General features: G+C 48.1%; 1 protein-coding gene across 2 annotated transcripts; it reads left to right on the top strand.

Moving 5' to 3' along the window:
* The first annotated feature begins 9,233 nt into the window (after window positions 1–9,233).
* On the top strand, window positions 9,234–22,501 carry LOC116940158 (cyclin-dependent kinase 1-like). 2 transcript variants are annotated; one of them, XM_032949496.2, is made up of 9 exons: window positions 9,234–9,517; window positions 9,655–9,735; window positions 11,783–11,842; window positions 14,227–14,383; window positions 16,250–16,373; window positions 17,027–17,197; window positions 17,815–17,978; window positions 18,557–18,698; window positions 20,623–22,501. In XM_032949496.2, the coding sequence occupies exons 3-9, from the start codon at window positions 11,794–11,796 to the stop codon at window positions 20,707–20,709; spliced, it is 894 nt and encodes a 297-aa protein (XP_032805387.1). In that variant the 5' UTR covers window positions 9,234–9,517; window positions 9,655–9,735; window positions 11,783–11,793; the 3' UTR covers window positions 20,710–22,501. The 2 variants fall into 2 exon arrangements, with proteins under 2 accessions (XP_032805387.1, XP_032805385.1); XM_032949494.2 differs by lacking the exon at window positions 9,655–9,735 and having other exon boundaries at window positions 9,235–9,517.
* Window positions 22,502–23,945: the final 1,444 nt, after the last annotated feature.

Consider the following 23,945-nt stretch of genomic DNA (forward strand, 5'->3'; position numbering starts at 1 on the left):
AACAGTTTTGCCGAAACGTCATATTGGCCAGAATGTGAATGTGATCGATACATTGGTACGGACAGACGACATATTTGGAAACGTGACAATCTCGTCAGGTAGGGGGAGGTTGAATAACAAGAATCTTGGCAAGAAACCACTGAACCCAAAAACAAAAATGGCTCAGATCCACGTGTTGCTCTCAATGGCCTCCACGGGCCCTTGGCTACTCGAGACGAAACTGTATGAGCCGCCACCCCCCCCATCCCCCTTATCATGCATGAACAACTGCAACATTGTCCCCACTCGCCTGAAGCTGCATCTCCACTGTGGGATGCGAATGGGGGAAGCGCAAGAACGAGCTGCTCACTCTGAACCTCAAGATCCCTGGAGCACGGGGGGAAGAAGGGGGGGGGGATCTCTTTCGTATCGAGGGGCGAATCGCACTTTCAAATAGCCCACCAAGGCAGGATCACTCAAGAGTCACTGGAAGTGGCCCTTTAAAGTGACAACAGTGACTGTGGCCGACACGCTAGAATGAGAAATCTCAGCGTAGCTCCCCCCTCGTGTGCTCGATCAGTGCGGCCACGAAGGTTGCAGTGATGGGATGCGCTTCGTATGCGGGCCGTTATGAATTGCCTTGATGTGGCTGCCGGCCTTTTAAAAATTAAGTCGCAGGCCGTCTCTGACCCGCAGGACGTAGAAATTCCAGCCCAGAACTTCCCGCCCCAATCGCTCAACAAACAAATAAATAAATAAATCCCGAGAAAAGCGGCTGAAGGGCGAGAGAGGTTTGGATATTGAGAATGTGTGACGGGAGATCATAACTCCGCATACCAATTAACTAGAATGGATATGCACCTAGAGGGGATGCACGTGGGATTGGTGAGACCAAGGGGTCACGTCTCAGCCCCCACCCCACCACCACCCTCCATCCACCCCGCGATAATCCTACCCCGAGACATGGCGAGATTATTCGCGAACCATCCCGCGCCACACACACAAATGTTGGCCACATGCCCCATCGACCTCACCAACCCTGCGTCTCATAATCCCTGTTCAACAGAGCACGGTCCTCAGGCGTCGTGCACTTATTATTCAGCTGTATTTCGCAGCAGGGACGAAAATAACGCGTGAATCACGTGAATAACGTTAACGCTCTGACTCGCCCCTACTGGGCATCTGTAAAAAAAAGAGCTTTATAGCTCATCGGATTCCTCCAGTATATATTTCTTCTGATTCTGAATACAAACTGACGGTGGATGGCCTCAATATGAGCCTTTGCATAACATTAAGGCGACCACATGTCTGACTTAGGCCCCGATATCGTAAAGAGAAGGCCCTTGCCGGTAAGATCGGTAGTTCACCAGCATTTGGTTGAAGTAAGCATGGCTCTGATGACGAGATACTGTGTGTGTCGAATTCGGTCCAGTTTTCCCGTCTTGAGACGATGCTGCTCAAATGTTGCACTCACAGAAGGCCGTGCCGCCGATGGGTCGTATAAGAGATAATTTTATATTCATGCGGACAGACGGATATATGTGAAGGAGATGTCTCATCTAATTTACTTTCTCATCCACGTTCCTGTGAGGCTCAATCTGGGTCACACGCTGAGCTGTCAGCGCCGCCCACTAGGCCACCAGCCCCGCCCACCATGCCAATAGCCCTACTCACTCTCTGCAACCAGTCCCCGCCCACTGCACAGGTAGCCCCGCCCATTCCCCTCGCAAGCACGAGTCAATCATGAAAGCCAGAACCTTAAAACCGGGCATCCAAATCCGGACTCTCGCAAAAGCTTCACGGGGGACACCGGGAAAAGGCCATTGTGAACCCACCCGGACGTTCGGTGACCGTACCGTTCCTCCACGCCGTGGCCACACGTGAAGATCACCACCCAAGCTGCATTGTTTGCAACTTTCCTTCCCACCACAAGCACAGCAACAATCCCCCAATTGTCCCCCTTGCTCCGTGACGCTCGCCTTAAATTATCCGGATGACAAGACGCTCCTGAAAGTAAGACGCACCACAAAGCTGGTGCCCGGTGTCAATTGTTCCACAAATCTGCACGGTCTCACAAAGACAAAGTATACCTCCGTATAGCCTGAACAGACTTTTAGGAGCAAGTGCTCTTAGCTAGCGAGTAGCACTTATTGAAGGCCGGCACGGCACCACGCCCGGCTGCCTTTGTCTCCCCTAGTGGCGGTGTTTTTAGACACTGCGCCAGGTACTCGTTTGAGGCCGCGTCGGTCTCACACGCACCGATCGGATTATAAGACGCACCTCCAAGTTTCGCTTTAAAGTACGACATGGGGTTAAAGTGCGCCTGATCGTCAATGGGGAGAACAGGATCAATTGGCGGAGCCAGGATTATTAGGTAGCGGGGGGCAACCCCTCCAGCAATGAAACATGATAGGAGTTGTCAGTAAGTAAGGAGTTGTTAGTAAGTAAGGAGTTGTTAGTAAGTAAGGAGTTGTTAGTAAGTAAGGACTTGTCCCTTGTTAATAAGGACTTGTCCCTTGTTAGTAAGTAAGGAGTTGTTAGTAGTGAGTAAGGACTTGTCCCTTGTTAGTGAGTAAGGACTTGTCCCTTGTTAGTAAGTAAGGAGTTGTTAGTAAGTAAGGAGTTGTTAGTAAGTAAGGAGTTGTTAGTAAGTAGGGAGTTGTTAGTAAGGAGTTGTTAGTAAGGAGTTGTTAGTAAGTAAGGACTTGTCCCTTGTTAATAAGGACTTGTCCCTTGTTAGTAAGTAAGGAGTTGTTAGTAGTGAGTAAGGACTTGTCCCTTGTTAGTGAGTAAGGACTTGTCCCTTGTTAGTAAGTAAGGAGTTGTTAGTAAGTAAGGAGTTGTTAGTAAGTAAGGAGTTGCTAGTAAATAAGGAGTTGTTAGTGATAAGGAGTTGCTAGTAAGTAAGGAGTTGTTAGTAAGTAAGGAGTTGTTAGTAAGTAAGGAGTTGCTAGTAAGTAAGGAGTTAGTAAGTAAAGAGTTGTTAGTAAGTAAGGAGTTAGTAAGTAAGGAGTTGTTAGTAAGTAAGGAGTTAGTAAGTAAGGAGTTGTTAGTAAGGAGTTGTTAGTAAGGAGTTGTTCGTAAGTAAGGAGTTGTTAGTAAGTAAAGACTTGTTAGTGAGTAAGGAGTTGTTAGTAAGTAAGGAGTTGTTAGTGATAAGGAGTTTCTAGTAAGTAAGGAGTTGTTAGTAAGTAAGGAGTTGTTAGTAAGTAAGGAGTTGTTAGTGATAAGGAGTTGCTAGTAAGTAAGGAGTTGTTAGTAAGTAAGGAGTTGTTAGTAAGGAGCCGCTAGTAAGCAAGGAGTTAGTAAGTAAAGAGTTGTTAGTAAGTAAGGAGTTAGTAAGTAAGGAGTTGTTAGTAAGTAAGGAGTTAGTAAGTAAGGAGTTGTTAGTAAGGAGTTGTTAGTAAGGAGTTGTTCATAAGTAAGGAGTTGTTCGTAAGTAAGGAGTTGTTAGTAAGTAAAGACTTGTTAGTGAGTAAGGAGTTGTTAGTAAGTAAGGAGTTGTTAGTGATACGGAGTTGCTAGTAAGTAAGGAGTTGTTAGTAAGTAAGGAGTTGTTAGTAAGTAAGGAGTTGTTAGTGATAAGGAGTTGCTAGTAAGTAAGGAGTTGTTAGTAAGTAAGGAGTTGTTAGTAAGGAGCCGCTAGTAAGTAAGGAGTTAGTAAGTAAAGAGTTGTTAGTAAGTAAGGAGTTAGTAAGCAAGGAGTTGTTAGTAAGTAAGGAGTTAGTAAGTAAGGAGTTGTTAGTAAGGAGTTGTTAGTAAGGAGTTGTTCGTAAGTAAGGAGTTGTTCGTAAGTAAGGAGTTGTTAGTAAGTAAAGACTTGTTAGTGAGTAAGGAGTTGTTAGTAAGTAAGGAGTTGTTAGTGATAAGGAGTTGCTAGTAAGTAAGGAGTTGTTAGTAAGTAAGGAGTTGTTAGTAAGTAAGGAATTGTTAGTGATAAGGAGTTGCTAGTAAGTAAGGAGTTGTTAGTAAGTAAGGAGTTGTTAGTAAGGAGCCGCTAGTAAGTAAGGAGTTAGTAAGTAAGGAGTTGTTAGTAAGTAAGGAGTTGTTAGTAAGCAAGGAGTTGTTAGTAAGCAAGGAGTTAGTAAGCAAGGAGTTGTTAGTGAGGAGTTGTTAGTAAGGAGTTGTTAGTAAGGAGTTGCTAGTAAGTAAGGAGTTGTTAGTAAGTAAGGAGTTGTTAGTAAGGAGTTGTTAGTAAGTAAGGAGTTGTTAGTAAGGAGTTGTTAGTAAGGAGTTGTTAGTAAGTAAGGACTTGTTAGTAAGTAAGGAGTTGTTAGTAAGTAAGGAGTTGTTAGTAAGGAGTTAGTAAGTAAGGAGTTGTTAGCAAGGAGTTGTTAGTAAGGAGTTGTTAGTAAGTAAGGAGTTGTTAGTAAGAAGTTGTTAGTAAGCAATGAGTTAGTAAGTAAGGAGTTGTTAGTAAGGAGTTGTTAGTAATAAGTAAGGAGTTGTTAGTAAGTAAGGAGTTGTTAGTAAGTAATGAGTTGTTAGTAAGTAAGGAGTTGTTAGTAAGGAGTTGTTAGTAAGGAGTTGTTAGTAAGGAGTTGTTAGTAAGTAAGGAGTTGTTAGTAATTAGTAAGGAGTTAGTAAGTAAGGAGTTGTTAGTAAGTAAGGAGTTGTTAGTAAGGAGTTGTTAGTAAGGAGTTGTTAGTAAGTAAGGAGTTGTTAGTAATTAGTAAGGAGTTAGTAAGTAAGGAGTTGTTAGTAAGTAAGGAGTTGTTAGTAAGTAATGAGTTGTTAGTAATAAGTAAGGACTTGTCCCTTGCTTGTTATTCGACACGTGTGCGGAGATGGCGCAGCCATCGATCGAGGGTCCAATTCGAACCGCGTTGTGTGATCGGCATCGCGCTCAGCTGAAGGTGAATGCCTTCAGGGAAGTCGTGGACTGTATACACAACTGCGCACAATTACGTGAGTCACTTATAACCGCGTTGCCGTTACTTATTGCCAAAATTAGGGATTTCGATCGGATCATGGCGGGGGGGGGGGGGCACGTGCCACCCCCCCACTGGCTCCGACAGTGAACAGGATGCGTGTGTCGAGTGAGCTGGGCAAGCCGCGAGACGAGACGAACCCACGACAGCGCTCTTCCACCATCTACTGGTTTCCCTCACCACGTGCACCTAACCTGGCACCGCATTCCCGTCTGTGGCTCAGCGTCATTTCTCGCTAGTTTGGGGGGGTGGGTGTCATGACGTACCGATGACTGTCGATCCTTAATCTTGAGATATCGTGTGTAGGAATACATTATTTATATTCGTAGAGTACCGGTTCACGTGATGCTGACTCTGGCGTTTCTGTCTTAAAATTGTCCTCTTGTTCATTTCAGGGTTCCTCCGGATTCTCCGCTTTCTTCCCATAGCTAAAAACAAACAAACTGTACAATGTACCCGGTGTTGGCCAAAATCCGAATGCAACAGGACCCCCCCTGAACTCAGTACGGCATTCCGGGGTATTATTACACGGTACGAGCTCTTGCCAATCCACTGCTAGATGATGGCCGTATGGGTCGTGGGGTTTAAATGTGACCGTACTTCAGCAGGCTGTTCAGTTCGAGTTGGTGAAGGGAAGTTGATGTATGTTACTGCACGTTGAACTGCTATCGCACCGTACGTAGCCAACCGTGCATATACAGCACATGTACGTACAATGTCGCTGCAGTATCCTCTGCTGACAGTGTCGGAGACCTTGACTCCAGAAAACACTAACACTGCAGGATTCTCAAAGGTGTTTCCAGCGTATCGACAATGGACACGCACAATTATACCAACATGTATGAACAGGTAGTTGTGGCAGTCGGAGTGATAGCTTTGGGGGCAGGGTGTCTCTTGATTGAGGAGGAGAGAGGGACGCGCGGGGTGGGGAGGGGGGTGGCTTTGTGCGAAAGTGGTTGCAGGTGTGTGTGGGATTCGATCAGTTTGGGAGCACGAGGGATTGGATTCATGAGCACGCCTTGATCATTAATTTGGAAGAAGAAAACCCAAGGGTGTGACAAAAAAAAAAGGCGGTGACCCCCCCCCCCCCGGGGGAGGCGGTGACCCCCCCCCCCGAGGGAGGCGGTGACCCCCCCCCCGAGGGAGGCGGTGACCCCCCCCCCCGAGGGAGGCGGTGACCCCCCCCCCCGAGGGAGGCGGTGACCCCCCCCCCGAGGGAGGCGGTGACCCCCCCCCCCGGGGGAGGCGGTGACCCCCCCCCCCCGGCTGCTGTGCTGGGAGACGTGAGACTGCTGACCACGGGGTAAACCCCTCCTCGTCCATCGGCCCGGGAGTCAGCCGTGTTTGCGGGTCAGCGCCAACAACCATAGCCTTGGAGTCCAGCCTGGGGGTGATTACCACTTGGTGGGCGCGATCGACTGGTCCATTCACCCGTGGATCGTCTCCGCAACCATCGTTTTTGGAGCCAGGGGTGGGCACCATGGGGAACCACCCCCGCTGCTGCCGTGAAGGGAACGCTTCGTGAGGACTGCGTGGCGTCGACCGCTGGGGCATGTGCCGGGAGGAAGCGAGGTGCTCCTCTGAGGCGGTGCTCGGAACGTTTTGTTTGGTCCGTTCCAGAGCCTGGTGATATTTCGTGCGTGCCTTTTGGGGGTTGCTCGGCAGCTTTCTCCCATCAGCGTTCGTTAGTGGAGGAAATCTGAAGCCGTGGGTCGTCGGGTTGTTGTGTAACTGGTGTTTGTTGTGCCGTTGCGAGGGCCATTTGGGTTGGTATAATTTCTTGATGCGTGCACTCCTCCGGAGAAGTGGCAGGTGCTGTTACCATTTGACAGTTTAAAACTTGTATGATATTTTAATTCTTAAGTAAACGCTTTAAATCTGGAGTATACCGGCGGTGGCCTTTGTTATATTCTGCACGGTCATTTGGAGCGTCGTGTGAAACAGAGCCCCACTATAATCTAAACCACAATGATGCTAGCAAGGGTTTTGGATAGAGACCGAAACCCTATAAAGCATGTCCCAAAAGGACGCGCCGTTGTAGTGCACTGGCATTATTAGGTCGCTGAATCTCCTATGGAGACTTGCTTCCAGAATACATTGACGCGACTATAATGGCGCCACTCTAGCTGAATGTAAGGACCGAAATCCACAAAGCCAAATCTGTAAAACTTTTGTTGTTGTACCTAGTAACGAAGTATATTGGTGGCCTGTACATGTGTAATGCCATAGACACAGCATACTTGCCTGCACTAGCGGATATACGCCAGTAGGGGGTAATATGCGGGCCACTCGGTTTATCCAGACCCCAAGAGGGGGGCTGGGGGGGGGATGTTCTGGGAGCCCCTGGAACTCTGGAAGAGAGGCGGGGGCGCCGGGGAAGGTGTAGAAAAGCCGGACTCCTTAACGGGTTTGGCAGTTCTCCTCAAGCTGAAGACAGAAGACGGCCCTTGGAGTAGGACCCTGGGCCCCCCCCCAGTCCCGCTGTCCTGCTAGGGGCTGGGCCGTGAGGGCCAGTGGTCAGGACCCGTTACCTTGGCTGGGTCGGTCGAGATGGCCTCCCCTAGGTCCCTTAGCCGGAGGGCTGGAGTGTACGTGGTCCCAGTTGTAGGACACGATAGCCTGGAGGCCACACCTCCCCAGGTAGCGTGTGTAAGGGGCCGTTACGCCTTTGTGTTAGGGACCTGTATATCAGTTGAGTAATAAATAAGTGTTGCCTCCATGCCTGCTTCCCGTCGTCCTTGGGCTCACTACACATGCCACTGATGATTGGCTCTCCCTCATTCTCAGGTCACACTTGCCAAGGGGGGCAAATGCTGTTGTTACACGCGTCTCGATGTGTGTACGACAGTATGCGATCCCTGGGTAAATCATGGCTACAAACAATATCCGTTGGGTTTCTTCCGGCTTTCCGAATTCCTCCCACCATTAAGCCACTCGTTGAATTATATTGGCCAAACAATGCTAATTAATGAGACTCGATGAGTCTTTCCTGGGTAAACAACTGTCATTGTTATTTATCGGTAACTATATGCTGTACAAATTTAATAATCGCTTCTGCCTGCACGGTAAGACGACAATGAGTTACCTATGTACACATGCTGGTACAGATTGAATCAACTGTCACGAATGTTTAAAGTCTCGTGTTTTTTTTTTTATCGGCTGTCCATGTGCAGTAATTTGTCGCGCCCTTACTGTTGTTCGTACTGGTCTCTAGTTTACCTGCCCATACTCTGCTCCCGTGTGTGGCAAGCATATGCAGTCGAGTTTGAACCACCTAGTTTCTACCGTCTCATAGAAACTCATTCTCGCAGGTTTTATTCCTTTACTGGTTTGTCAATTTACGTAGTATATGTTCACTCACTCATTCTGACCATGTGTCTAAACGGAATATTTGCATAAGTTTGGCACGAATCCTAAAATAACGAATTCTCAAGTGCACTATATTTAAATCGCGAGCATGTCAATTATAGCAAATTAATCCACGGTCCACTTTCACCAACCCGCACCTGATCAGCGTGGTGAAGGTTGCACGGTCAAATAACCCGCACGGTGTGGGCTGGAGACCCTCATCCAGCAGTGGATTGACAAACAGGTTCTGCTCGTAGTGTACTGCACGTGTTCTTGATGAATCGACTAAGCAGGGTGGTGTGGTGGCATCGACGTCTGCTTCACAGTGGACGTTGAAGACGCCGTGACGTCATGCACAAGAGTAAGCCGCGTGCTGGCGTCATGGTCCAAGTTAGAAAAATTACCGTGCAATTTTCTTAATTTTAAACTTAACTTTTTAAATTTAGTTTTTTACCAGATAAGGCCGACTAAGCTATATGGCTTTTTCCAGAAGCGACCTGGTTACGAATGACAGCTCAAAGAAGTGACTTATGTGAAAATGTATAGCAGCCAAATACTCAACGAACGTTGATTTTTAAATGTGGAGGGGGGAAAACCCGGAGGACCCGGAGAAAAATCCACCCGACCACGGGGAGAACGCGCAAACTCCAAATATACAGTAGCAGGCGTCAGGGTCGGGATCGATCCCACGACCTCCTGCGTACCAGGCGAGGTAGTTAACATCTCCTAGTCACATACATAGCAACCATCGTCCCACTACTGCGAAAACTTGACAGGGCCCTACCGAAAATGGGTCATGAGACTCGGTACGGCTTTCCTGGATGGATAAACGTAACGAATAATCACGGCTTTGGCCACGGCATCACGATACATTCACGTCTCACGTCAGAAAGCCGGCCGCGTTTTCCTTCGCGCTGTGCTATTCCGGCGAATGACCGCAAGAGGCGGTCTCCTTTCCCGCTCCCAGTCGCGCTTATTCCCGCTCCTCTGCCCCGCCAGAGACCCCAAGCCATGGGGGTCAAACAATCGACTCCCCCCCCCCCCCACTCACAAACAAACACACGTGTGTGTCACACCCACACTCGGTTTAAATACTCGCCGCGCAGCACATAAACACACCTCCACGACTTGTCATAGCAACGGAGAACAAAAACAGACGTCCAGATATAAAAAAAGGAGTGCGTAACCAAACTAGCACAAGGTACGCTCGATTAAAGAGAGCGGATTCTGGTGCGCGCTCGGAGCAGCGCACTCCTAAGGTGGGTCGGCTTGATTAAAGCAGTAGAAAACAAAAACCTCACGATGTTTACAGAGAATGTTTGCGTTATGCTCCGAGTGTAGCCATGGACACGGCATTCGAACCGCGGTCGCGTGGCGCTGTCGGCTGTTACCGCAGTGCGTGCAGATGGTTGCCGCTTTAGAAAATGCAACAGCGGCTTACTGGCTTGCCATGCAACCCGCTCGACATTGCTTAATGGTAAGTTGATGTGTTTATTCGCGAATGTTGCGCTTCACCCATCGCGTGCTTGCAAAGAGGGATGTATTTTCTGACCGAGGCGGACCGACTGATCGCCAATAGCAAGGGCTGGAGACGGGTGAATCGGCGATGTGCTCGCTCTCTCGCATGGGGCTCGTTCTCTCTGATTTCAAATAATGTAATGCTCGACCAGGTGGACGGTGGCTCAAAGCAATCGGGAGGTTAAGAGTTCAAATCCTGGTTGGGAGTTCATTCGGGCTCAATACAATGAGTATTACTTTGTGGGGAAGTCAACAGGAGCTTGTTCTAATGGGTATACTTGCCCCCGCCGTAGGAACGTGGAATTTGCTCCACTGGCTCGGGGCAGGTAACGGGATGAGCACCGCCTCAATGTTCATTAATTTGAGCGAGGAATGAATGACTTCGACTCGTGTGTGTGATTTTTGAGTGAACCACGTGGGCAGAGAGACTACGCTGGCGTGCGGGCGTGTGAACGTGAACCCTCTCGCAATGAACCCAGACGTGTGAACGTGAACCCTCTCGCAATGAACCCAGACGTGTGAACGTGAACCCTCTCGCAATAAACCCAGACGTGTGAACGTGAACCCTCTCGCAATGAACCCAGACGTGTGAACGTGAAACCCTCTCGCAATGAACCCAGACGTGTGAACGTGAACCCTCTCGCAATGAACCCAGACGTGTGAACGTGAACCCTCTCGCAATGAACCCAGACGTGTGAACGTGAACCTTCTCGCAATGAACTCAGACGTGTGAACGTGAACCCTCTCGCAATGAACCCAGACGTGTGAACGTGAACCCTCTCGCAATAAACCCAGACGTGTGAACGTGAACCCTCTCGCAATGAACCCAGACGTGTGAACGTGAACCCAACTCGCAATGAACCCAGACGTGTGAACGTGAACCCTCTCGCAATGAACCCCAGACGTGTGAACGTGAACCTTCTCGCAATGAACCCAGACGTGTGGACGTGAACCCTCTCGCAATGAACCCAGACGTGTGAACGTGAACCCTCTCGCAATAAACCCAGACGTGTGAACGTGAACCCTCTCGCAATGAACCCAGACGTGTGAACGTGAACCTAACTCGCAATGAACCCAGACGTGTGAACGTGAACCCTCTCGCAATGAACCCCAGACGTGTGAACGTGAACCCAACTCGCAATGAACCCAGACGTGTGAACGTGAACCCTCTCGCAATGAACCCCAGACGTGTGAACGTGAACCCAACTCGCAATGAACCCAGACGTGTGAACGTGAACCCTCTCGCAATGAACCCCAGACGTGTGAACGTGAACCCTCTCGCAATGAACCCAGACGTGTGAATGTGAACCCTCTGAACCCAGACAACACACGCGTCCTTGATGTGACACGCGTTACGTTAACAATCTCGCAGATTTATACAGTAACTCATTGCTATTTCAGTGAACGCATAGATACAATATCAGCTCATTTCAATATAACAACAGTTGCTTTGTACATCGTCACTGAGCGGAAAGGGGACATCTCGACGTTTCGGACAGTTGGCCTTCTGGAAATAATGCGGTTACTCCAAATTGTATATGTACATGACACGGCCACTGTGACATGGCCACATGTGGAAGGATGTCCACCACCCTATGAAGACTATTGACTCTGTAAACCTGCAGAAGGCCAGTCGGACAAAACGTCAACATCTTTCTTTTCTCTGAGTATTTAAAACCAATTTTTTTTTATTTTGATTTAAAGCTTTCGTGACTGCAGTAATTCATATTCTTAGCTCTTTCGGTAAAGTCACGTTGAAGGGAAACAATAAAATAATAAAAAATATATAAAACAATAAAAATTCTCACGACGTTTCGACCATAACGTCGTGATAATTTTTATTGTTTTATATATATTTTATTATGTTATTGTTTCCCTTCAACGTGACTTTACCGAAAGAGCTAAGAATATCAATTTTTTTAATTGTTGTTTAATTAATCTGTTAGCTTTCGTGGCAATATCTTAACATGCATTGGGTGGTGTCTTTTGTCTGGACGCGTGTGCAGTTCTAATAGGAATGCGACAAGCCATGGACGAGTACATTAAGATTGAGAAAATCGGCGAAGGTGAGAGACGTGGTGTGTGTGTGTGTGCAGATCACCTCGATGGGTGTGCGAAGTGACCATAGGTGCTAATCGCTAAACAGCACTTGTTCCAACGCTCTGTTAAGGCTATACGGGGGATCTTTGTCTTTTGCTGCGTGTGCAAGCAGCCGAGCGACGGGGCTTGGTCCACGCCTGCACATTGACTCGCACGGTATTTTCCACTGGACTCGTACTCCAATGTAAATCCGTTCTCGGATGAGGCCCATCGATCCGCGAAGCTCCCTTTTTTCAGTAGCGACCCCGGACCAGAACGGCTGACACGGCAATGTCCCGATTTTCGCCCCCCCCCCCCCCCCTTTTACGTGGTTTTGCAAATATCCGTCGCCGCTTTGTTGACACCACGACCTCATCTGCGTCGCCTTAACCCACCTCCGATGAGCCCGATTGGCTACGCACGGGGAGAAAAGTTGAACACTGAAGTCGCTGACGGCGGCGTCCGTCGATTCTCAGCCTTCGCCTCCACCGCCTACCCCCTGTGAATCGCCGTGATTTTACGTCGCTTTCAATATTCGTCGTCGCACCTTTTCAGGAACGCATCCCTGACGTAAACCAGGGTATTACTGTAATACATACACTTGATACCCTTGTTTTATATATGCACACACACACTGTTAAAATATGAAAAATTTATTATAGTAAGCATTTACGTAAATAAAGATATGGGTTTACAACTCTTTGTAAAATTTTGATTTAAAGCTTTCGTGACTGCAGTAATTCATATTCTTAGCTCTTTCGGTAAAGTCACGTTGAAGGGAAACAATAAAATAATAAAAAATATATAAAACAATAATCATGATGACGACCGTTTGTGTTATGGTCGAAACGTCGTAAGAATTTTTTTATTGTTTTATATATATTTTATTATTTTGTTTCCCTTCAACGTGACTTTACCGAAAGAGCTAAGAATAACTCTTTGTCAATCCGCTGTTTTGACAAACCGGAGCGCCCTGGTGAGGCGAGGGGTGGCTCAAGAGCCCAGAGGCGGTCCAGGTAGGTATCACTCGCCACTGATGGTGCCCGTGGCCGCCAAATTGAACTCAGGTGGCAGCTCTGCTAACGTTCTGTTTGCTCAAGGCGTTCACACATTCTACAATGACAAGCGGACGTCACGGTCAATGTCCAATTGGTCACCACATCTCACCATGGCTCTCGTTCTGCTAATTTCCGTAATCATTCCAAGATAAACGCCCAACCTCCGGCGTCTGCCCTTATAATGACCAAAGACAAAGATCTCCCGTATAGCCTTAACATACTTTTGGGGCAAGTGCTGTTAGCGAGCTCCAAATGAAGGCCAGTACGGCAACACGAGGGGGTGGGTGGCCAGCATCACGCCCGACCACCTTTATCTGAACCCAGGACCGGTTCAGATAATCGTCACGGGTGTTGATCGTGAGCGGGAATTGAACTCGGTTCGCTGGGTTCCTCGGGCAGCACGCTAACCACTGCGCCACCGCCTGGTTTGAGGTCAAGTGCTGGGTGACCCACCCACCCCCAGTACACATGCAACGTTGGGCCAACGTTGCCTTGTACGTAGTTACAACCGTTGAACCCACGTTGGTCCAATGTGTCATGTTTACTGGGTACTCCTCTCTCCCTCTGTCTGTCTCGGCAACCGACCCACCTCCACACCCTGCACACGCGTCCCGCCGATCCCGATTACATCCGCACTTCACCTCGCTTACCCTACCCCTAAAGCATCCGTCCTTTTCTAGTTGTTCGGTTAAAACCAGGACTTAATTTCCCCACTGAAAAGTGTCCGGCTCGCTGGTGGCGTAGGCGCGTCGCCAGTAGCCGCAGCGGGAGGTAATACTGGATGAGGAAATATTCCCCGCATCGCCGCCGCGGAGAGACCCCAGCTGAAATGAAACCACGAGCTCTCGACTCTAGAGGGCGTGAGCTCCCTCTAGTGGGGGCCCTCATTCGCACCTGCCGTGGGGCCAGAAAGCAATTTCAGGGCTGCAAATGTTCGACACTTTTGGGGTGGCGGCACGGCCGAAGCCGGTAGGGTGCTCGCCACTTGGTGCAGAGGTCCACGGTTCGAATCCCGCGGCCGCCCTGGTAATAACAATACGCATCTGCTTCAGTGTTCACAGTGGACGTTATAAGATCCCCTGACAATCTTCGCAAATTTGAAACGTCATCAAGTGGCTTATTTGGCATTATCCACGGCACTCATCTCCGCCCACCCCCCCCACTTCTCTACTGGCAGACCAATGCCCAACGCCCATTTTTCAAACGACTCATCTTGGTTACAGTACTCTTTGCGCTCTCCCCTGGTTTAAAGGAAATCGAAAGTTGGGAGCTAAAACAAAGCAATGGCGGCTGTCCCGCATTCACGCACGCAGGCTCGTACGGAGTGGTGTACAAGGGACGGAACAAGGGCACGGGCGATCTCGTGGCGCTCAAGAAGATCCGCCTGGAGCACGAGGAGGAGGGCGTGCCCGCCACGGCGATCCGGGAGATCGCGCTGCTGCGCGAACTCAGGCACCCCAACATCGTGCGGTGCGTTCGAGCGGTGCCACGCCTGGCGACTCGGCGATAGCGGCACGGATTGTAGGCGGAGGCATGTTAACAGGACAAATATTCATCCGCCGCTCGTGTGGATGATGTACTGCTGCGGATACCTGATGCACGCGTGGAAAATTCAAAGCTCCTGTGGTTATCCAGAACACAATCCACAAATATGAAGGAGACACCACAGCGATGATACACTCCGTTCTTGCTCCTGACCACCTGAATGTCAAATTGCAGTTCTTGCTCTGCATCAACATAAGCCATACGACTGGGAAAACGTTGCCCATATGTTGCATTTGTCCTACCGTGGATTCCCACGATAACGAACAATGCGCCACGTGGAAGACTGCGTCGCAGATATGTGACCTTGCTTGACCCTTTAAACCCAGAGGGGGGGAAAAAAACTCACCTAGTACTGCACAGGGTGGTCCCGATGTCTTCCGGAACACCCTGTCAACAAAACGTAAGGTTTATTTAAAACATAAATGAATATGCAGATTAACAAAAATGTGGTGGGTCAATTAATTGCGAGTCACACGACATCTGGACCATCCTGTACATGTAACAGCCATTTGTGAGCATAGAAGAATGGATGTTGTGTGCGTGGGGCCCATCCAAGCATTGTGGACGTGTATTGGATGGGCAAGTGGCTACTTGCCCAAACAAATGGGGGATTGGGGAGTGTACCGTGGCCATGTCTGCCCTCTAGCGAAACAAAATTTAAATGTTGGATTCCATAATGCCCATGTTCCAATCCACATGAACGTGAGAGTGAAAGCCACGCATTATTACCCTGTCCATGCGTACCTGGCTGTACACGAGGCTTGTGACGATTAATGTATTCAAAGTGAACTGGATCATTACACTCATGATGGATGCAATATATTTTAGAAGAATCGTGTAACTGTGCGATTTGTGAAATTATGGACATATTGTACACTGTACATAGCACGTTAATGAAGGGTCATTGCCCGAAACGTCGCCTGCTATGTATTTTTCCATTTACGGCCACAGTATTATGTGTGCAGTTTATATTTTGTATAATTACAGTACATAACTGCTGCCCAGTCTGCAACATTCCTTGCGAGCATCAAAGTGTGAATTGCATTGTCATTTCATTAGAACACACGCTGCATTTGGATGCGGATGCGTCGGTCATAGGGTTCTGCCTGACCATACTTCACCACACTGTTCAGTGTGGGTTAGTGAAGGAGGGAGGGTTGCCTAGATCCCGCCTCAAGTCTTATTTCCCACATCCCACGAGACATAAGCCGTGTCGGGCCTCTATTAAATGTAACATTCCTTCCGTTATTAAATATCTCTGTATTGTGCCCGCTGACACCATTCTAAGAGGATACGTGTGAGTATATCGTCGTGTGATTTCGTCTAATTTGGCCGGGTGCACTCAGCGGCAGGCGAGCGGCTTGCAAGCGAAAGGTCACCAGTTCACATCGTGGTTGAGTGGTTGACTCGGCCCATCGTCATCATCCACTTTGCAGAGAAGTCAACAGTGGTTGTCCTCTGGATCGATTTGCCCCCGCCATAGGAACGTTGCACTTTCACCTCTGGCCCAGGGCTGTGAACAGGAGGAGATGAGAAAGGGCCTCGATGTTGGTATGCGCAGGAAATAACGAGAATAGAGGGGGTTTTTTTGGGGGGGGTTGGATCGTGTAAATATAATTGTGTCGTTAAACTCGCCACAATCCGACACAGCCAATTAGTAAGGTTTGTCACGTGAACTAAAAAATGCGTCAATTCGTTACTGCTTTGGCACACCGGTGCTTTGGAGAGAACCCACAACATCTACAATTGACAACCCATTTACAGCAAACCACTTCTTTCCATCACGTCCAGGCTACAGGATGTACTCCTGCAGAGCGCTCGACTCTACTTGATCTTCGAGTACCTTCCCATGGATCTGAAGCGATACCTGGATGCGATACCTGCGGGCCACTGCATGGAACCTCCACTCATCCAGGTGCCTGTCAATTGGTCATGCATTGCTCAAATGTATTTTGGCGGTGATCTACTTCATCAAGAAATACTGGTGCTTTTTTGTGTAATACATAAAGGCCGAGTGCTTTTTTTCACATTTTGTTGTTGTTTGAAACGTATAGATTTTCGGCCTGCACTATCCTTCTGTTACGATGGGTTTTTTTTTTGTCATTTACAAATGCTTCGTGGGCGCCATGGTGGCGAGATGTTAACTACCTTGCCTGGTATCCAGGAGGTCGTGGGTTTCAATCCTGACCCTAACCCCCGTATATTTGGAGTTTGCATGTTTGTCCCGTGGTCGCGTGGATGTTTCCTTCCACATTTAGAAACATGCATTTAGAGTATTTGGCTGCTATACATTTCCACACGATTAGCCACTTCGTTGAGCTGTCATTTGTGACCAGGTCACTTCTGAAAAAGAACTAAATATCTCAGTGGGCTTTATCTGGTAAAATAAAAAAAATAGTTTTAGTTTTTTTGCTTTGGTGCCAGGTTGGATCGTTGCATCGCAGAATCGCGAGAAATGGCTGCGACTTGGGTAGCCAGCGGATTGATGGTGGCTGATGGCGATCATGATGTTGTGCGTACGCTCGCACCTCCGTGGCCCTCTCCGTGTGTTTTTTTTTGTGAGGGCAGAGTTACCTGCATCAGATCCTGCAGGCCGTGGTGTTCTGCCACTCGCGCAGGGTGCTGCACCGCGACCTCAAACCGCAGAACCTGCTCATCGACAGGCACGGCCACATCAAGCTCGCCGACTTCGGCCTGGCGCGGGCGTTCGGTGTGCCCGTGCGCGTCTATACGCACGAGGTACGGGCGCACACACGGGCGGGGGGAGTCCAGCAGTCTCAAACTGTGGACCACGAAGTCACGACGCCACTGCATGCGTGTTTTACGGCTCTGTGTGAGTCAACGGGGCTCTGTGTACGTTCATGGGTCTCTGCGTGAGTCTGTGAATTTCCACGTGAGTCTGTGCACCTCCATACGAGTCCATGGACAAAGCTATGGACCACAGTAATGCCAATGTCCGTTTCGATCATTCACTGTCATGCGAGTTTCAGATATTCAACATTCCTAAAGCCGTCCACATGATCGCTCACAAACCTTGTAAATATGTAAGTTGAACTTTTTTTTTTTGGAACCGTACGTAGCCAACCGTGCTATTCGGAGGTGCAGTGAGTTAACCGCTTGTACACCACGTGCCAATTTTTTTTGTTTGGCTCTGTCGTGTGGTGAAGGGTTCTTAAGGCCTAACCCAAGAGTCTACTCCTGGACATCTGTGAAAAAGAGCTCTATAGCTCATCGGATTCCTCCAGTATAAATACATCTTCTGATGCACCATAACATTGGTTGCGAAAACCCTGCCAACGTGCTTAACGGACAACACCGCTGGTGCCTGCCCCCTGTTGTCCGCGTGGCACGCGCAGGTGGTGACGCTGTGGTACCGCGCTCCCGAGGTGCTGCTCGGCACGCCGCGGTACAGTACCCCCGTGGACATGTGGAGTGTGGGCACCATCCTGGCCGAGATGGTCAACAAGCGGCCGCTCTTCCACGGAGACTCCGAGATCGACCAGCTCTTTCGCATATTCAGGCACTTGGCTCCCTCCTTTGCCGTTGTTGTTGTTGTTGTATAACCCCCACAATGCACCACGACCGCATGGAATGTATTTTGTACGAAGCTGCGGGGCTTTGTGGTGGGCAGGAGACGGGCAAGGCAGGAAAATCCATTGTTGTACTGAGCCCAAAGTGATTGTTCTGCTCCTATGAGCATTGAGGCGCTGCTCATATCTCGTTTACAGCCTTGAGCCAGTGGCAGAAATTCCATATTCTTATGGTGGTGGCGACTTTATCCATTGGACAACCACGGTTGACTTCTACGCGAAATGATACTCATGTTATTGACCGTTGAAGGATGATGGGCTAAATTAATTCCCAACCAGGATTTGAACTCATGACCTTCTAATTGCGAGCCGCTCGTTCTACCGCCGAGCCATCTGGACGGTTACTGCACCGCACTCTGCTCCTGCTTGTACGATCCCCGCATTGTATGGTTTAAAAAAAAACTCCCACGATTTTCACGGCATGGAGAGGCCCTCGGACGCATGCTGTGGCAACGTACGCCGTGATGTGCGTGCTAACGGCCACGCTCTGGCGTGCGTGTGTGCGTAGGATCCTCGGCACACCCACCACCGAGGTTTGGCCGGACGTGGTGACCCTGCCCGACTACAAGCCCAGCTTCCCCAAGTGGGTGCCCAGCGGCCTGGTCGCCCACGTCCCCGGCCTCAACCAGGACGGCATCGATCTGCTTGAGGTAACGGCCGATCACGCAGCCTCGGGGTGGCGTAGGAGAGGGTGGCGTAGCCACGGATTCTTGAGGTATCTGTGCAGACGTTTGGGCGTTACCCTCCACGTGCTCGTGAGTTTTCTCCAGCTACTTTGTGGTTTTGCACCCACTGAAAAACCCGAAAATTGGTGGAATTGGCCAAAGAACCTTATCACAGGGCCCTCCTGAAAAAGTGTGAGACTCATTGAGGCTTGTCTGGATTGTATATCTGGCATGAAGCATGCATGGCGTAAAGCACGTTCATAGTTTTTGCCTGCATGGCAATAAGGATGGCAATTGAGTCACCTTAAGGTAAGACTTACCTGGGTGAATACATTACATTATTATTATTGTTATTATTATTATATTCTTTGGTTCTTTCGGTAAAGTCACGTAGATAGAAAAGTAATAATAAAGATAAAGTGAATACAAATAATAAAAATAGACTAAACATAACAAAACATTAATTATTTACTTATTATATTTCTGTTCACTTTATTAATTATTATTTTTCTATATACGTGACTTTACCGAAAGAACCAAAGAATATGAATCTCTGCAGTCACGAAAGTTTTAAGTCAATATTGTTATTATCCATTATAGAGTTTTTTTGGGTTGGATCATGTAAATATAAATGCGTCGTTCAATCCGCCACCACCCGACACAGCCAATTAGTAAGGTTTGTCACGTAAACAGAACTTGCCAATTCGTTACTAATAAAGCACGGCGGTGTGTTGGAGAGTAAACCCACAACATTTACAATTCGCGTACGACGTTTCACCAGTAATTACAACTAGCGGTCTAACCCAAAAAACCTCTAATATGGGTAATATTAGTCGTGAAAGCCTACGTGTTAAACTGTTATTATTATTGCTGAGAATTATTTGGTCATGCCGCTGCTGCTGTGTTGGCAGTGGTGCACAAGCACAACTAACATTGACACATTATTTAACACCACTGTGCTCTTAAATGGAAAAAATAAGTACAGGAATACACCCAGGATGCGTTCTTGAAAACCAGAACGTAAATGTAAAGTATTTAAATTTAAGCAAATAGATCAAATGGTGGATCTGTTACGTGGTACAGAGCTTAATAGCAGCTACTACTACTAGAGATGTGATAGTGAATCTGTAACGTGGTGCAGAACCTAACCAGAGGATGCTCAGTAACCCTTTGCTCATCAAAACTGTTACAATCATGTTGCTACAACCATGTTGTTAGAACCAGTATATATTACCTTGAATATTATGTTATGCGTATTATTGGTTGTGTATGATATAAAAAAAAATTGTTGACACTTGTATAAAAATGGTCGCCATAAAAACGGTATGTGAGGGACTAAATATGAAGAGAGTACACACGAAAGAGTGACGACTGGAGTCAGGGACGATTTTGCTTGGTTGCTATTTGGCGCGTGAATGTTGCGGCGGCAGCGTAAACATTAGAGTCTGAGTGGTAAAGTTCGTAAATATCGAGTACGTTATGGCGAGGTATGACGGAACGTAAAACAGGATTGGGTATCGATAAGTTGAGTACGTCATAGCGAGAGGGCGTAAATCTGGGTATGGCTGTAATCAACATCATGTCACGCAATGACCCTTCATTAACGTGCTATGAAGAAGGGCCATTGCCCGAAACGTCGCCTGTTATGTATTTTTCCATTTACGGCCACAGTGTTATGTGTGCAATTTATATTTTGTATAATTACAGTAGATAACTGCTGCCCAGTCTGCAACATTCCTTGCGAGCATCAAAGTGTGAATTGCATTGTCATTTCATTTAGAACACACGCTGCATTTGGATGCGGATGTGTGCTTGAGCTTTGCTTTACATATGTAACAATGCATTGGCTGTGTATGGAAAAAAAACACATGGGTATAACTGTTGCCAAATGTGTCTCTTTATTCTCCAGAAAATGCTGACCTATGACCCTGCAAGAAGAATATCAGCAAAACGGGCCCTGACTCATCCCTACTTCCAGAATGAGAAAAGCCAATGACATTCTTCACTCTCAGACGCATTAGTATGTTGGGTTCGATCTCGACCCTGACGGGATCGAACTGATCAAACTTGGGTTCGTCCTAACCCTCACGCCTGTATATTCGGAGTTTGCATGTTCTCCCCGTGGTCAAGTGGATTTTTTCTCCGGATCCTCCGGTTTTTCCCTCCACATGAAGAATCAGCATCACGTATTCACAGTATTTGGTTGCTCTAAATTTCCACGTGATAAGCCACTTCGTTCAGCTATAATTTATGGTACAGGTCGCTTCTGAAAAAAAAAAGAGCTATATAGCTCAGTGTGGGCCTTACCTAGTAAAATAAAAAAAAATGGTTTAGTTTTAGTTAAATGTTGCACACCGATGCTGTTGTCCTCTTGGGTGCGTTCCGTTCCCTCCTTTGGCTGCCACTCAGGAGTTATCCGGCCATCGTCCCTTGTACATATTATAGGCAGGAACAGTGGCCTGCCCAAGCCGGTTACGGTCAAAAAAAGTACGCGTTGGTTGCCGAGGTTTGCAGGCCAAGCTCCCTGGTCGCACTGTTTAACACTGCGGATGTATCGACCGTAAATACGCGCCGTCCACATGACGTTATTTAAAAGAGAATCGGCCGTGCCACATTTGAAAAAAAAATGCACTAATTTATTGTAATAACTCATTGCAACATCGCCCCCTTGTTGACAAACCACTTCCCACTTGCACACCGATGCTGAGTCCCTGGCATGAAACAGACAACTACCAGCTGAGAACTGGACGGATTGAGACGTGATACCCTGTGGCATCTAAGCAAGCGCCCCTAACACACTAACATCTGAATTCCTCACTGCGTTTCTTCTCCGATGATCGTGGCGTGCCGTGTCTCTTTGTTGGGGCTGCGACGTTGGTCCGAGTCGTGGCGCGCTCGTCGCAGAGGTTTTCAGGGTTCGAATCCAGCGGCCGCCCCGGTTATCACTGCGGTGCGTATTAACTGTAAATAATCTCGCCGATCGCTTCACGGTGGGCGTTAAAAGATCCCGCGACGTCATTCTCAAGAGTAGGCCATTATATGCCGGCGTAATGGTGCCAACTTTACCAAATTTCAAACAAAAATTTTACTTGCGATTCACTGAAATGGAATGTACGTAACAATAATCGTCCCCCTACTGCAAACAAACTTAGCGGGACCCTCTTAAACAAGAATAGTGCGAAGCAAGCGTCATACAAACGTGTTCTTTGTGTAGCATGGGCAAACTGTATGCGTTTGTCCATGCTTCATTGTATTGTCGTGAGCTTTTGTTCCACCCTCTTAATCTGTGTCCGTGTTTCTGAATGAGGGAGGTCATCGCAGGTAAGGCGTAGTGATTGGAAACTGTATTTCGTCGCCACAAATCGGCAAAGCACAGCATTGGGATGGAGGCAGCGTGGTGAGACCTTCATCCAGCAGTGGATCGACCATGGCTGACGATGAAGATAGTGCCGTGTATATTACAGCCAAGAGAAGTTGGGGCCCCAATGTGGATTGCGTTTTGTGTAGGAACGACGGAAGAGCGGTGGTTGGGGTGGTTAGCTCATTAATCACTGCCGTCTCGGCGGCACGCGTCAGATGGCGGCCAATGGGAGGTTTGTGTATTGCAATGTTGTTAAAGCGCGCTCTGCACGCTGCTCACGATAGCATCGCGAGCGCTGTCTGTTACGAGGGAATTCCACAGTGAGCATTTACAACTGCGCGCGCGCGCGCGTGTGTGTGCATAAACAGACACGCGTTCAATGTATCAAAGTGTTTTAATAAAAGCAAACATTCACGCGTCGTTATAACGCATTGCGCGTGGCCTCAATCGGCGGCAAAGTGTGTTGCGCGTGCAATAGCAACGCGCAAACGCTTTTTTTTGTTGTTGCTTAATATCGAAGCCTATATAGTAACTTCCACAGGGCGAGTGACCACATGGACACGTGAAGACGATTAAGAGAAGTGTACAGATCGGCACGTGAGTCGTCGCAGAGCACGCCACGTGGTGATGACACGTGCCGGACAATCCACGATTCCGAGGCATTTGGGTTGGTGGATTATGTCCCGATTTGTGAACCCCCAACCCCACTGGGTTGGGAGGCGTCGGGCAGATGACGGTACACAAGAGGAGTTCGTGACAGCATCTGCGCCGAGTTTTTTTTTTAGCGTTATGCCCTCGTATGCGTGAGCGTTCTCCGAGTCGCTGTGGTCATCGTACAGGGCCTGTAGCGCGTTCGCCGATTGGTGCATAGGCGTGACGGTTCGAAACAGCCAGGCCACCCTGGTCATTACTGCAGGTGCAATCACCGTCAAGTAGGCGCCGTCTGCTGCACAGATGGACGTTGATGTTAAAGATCACGCGACGTCATGGTCTATCGTAGAACAATTACACATTTTGAATATTGTATACATAAATGGGACCTTTTTTTCCAGTATCAAAGTATAAAAAAATAAGAATAGGTTTTATCCTTTCTGGCAATAAAACAGTTAAGATGTTCATACCAAATGCATATATTATCAGAGCATGTTTGTTTGCATGTTTGTTTGCATGTTCACCATAAGTCTGTGTGGTTAATGCAGACTTGATTCCTTGCAAAAGGTTTATATTTGGAGTTTGGACATCTTAACTCCTAGCCCGCCTCCCCCCCCCCAAAAAAAAAAAAAACAACCCTGTATTATAGTTAATACCTCCTGTTTTATTGCCAGAAAGGGTAAAACTTATTCTTATTTTTCATATTGCATAAGCCATTTTGCATAAGCCATTTTTTTAAATTCTGGAGATCGATGATCGACCGCCTCAATCATCGCCGTCCCTCGTGCTTAAACCTGGCAAGACCCGCCTGAAAACGGGTGACGAAACTGTGTGAGGCTTTCCTTGATACACAACCAAAGTCATAATAACAACATCATCATCATCAGGGCTATTGGCTAAAACATCCGCAATGCAGGATCCTCCTCTTCCAAAATAGCCTTGAGACTCGCTGAGGATTTGCTGTGCACATTTAGTAAAGCGTTACCATCACGTAGAGCCTCTTCCCGCCCTCATGAGAAATGCAAAGACAAAGAACCCCCGGTTAGCCTTAACAGACTGTCCGTGGCAAGTGCTGTCAGTGAGTAGCACCTATGAAGGCCGGCACGGCACATGAGGAGGTGGATGGCCAGCATCACGCCCGGACGCCTTTGTCTCCCTAGCGGCGATGTTTACACACCGCACCAGAGACTCATTTGAAATTGAGTCGACCCAGTGGAGGC

This window comes from Petromyzon marinus, chromosome 8, assembly GCF_048934315.1.
Source record: "Petromyzon marinus isolate PM22_M1 ecotype Great Lakes invasive population chromosome 8, UKy_Petmar_22M1.pri1.0, whole genome shotgun sequence".
NCBI classification, from domain to species: Eukaryota; Metazoa; Chordata; class Hyperoartia; order Petromyzontiformes; family Petromyzontidae; genus Petromyzon; species Petromyzon marinus.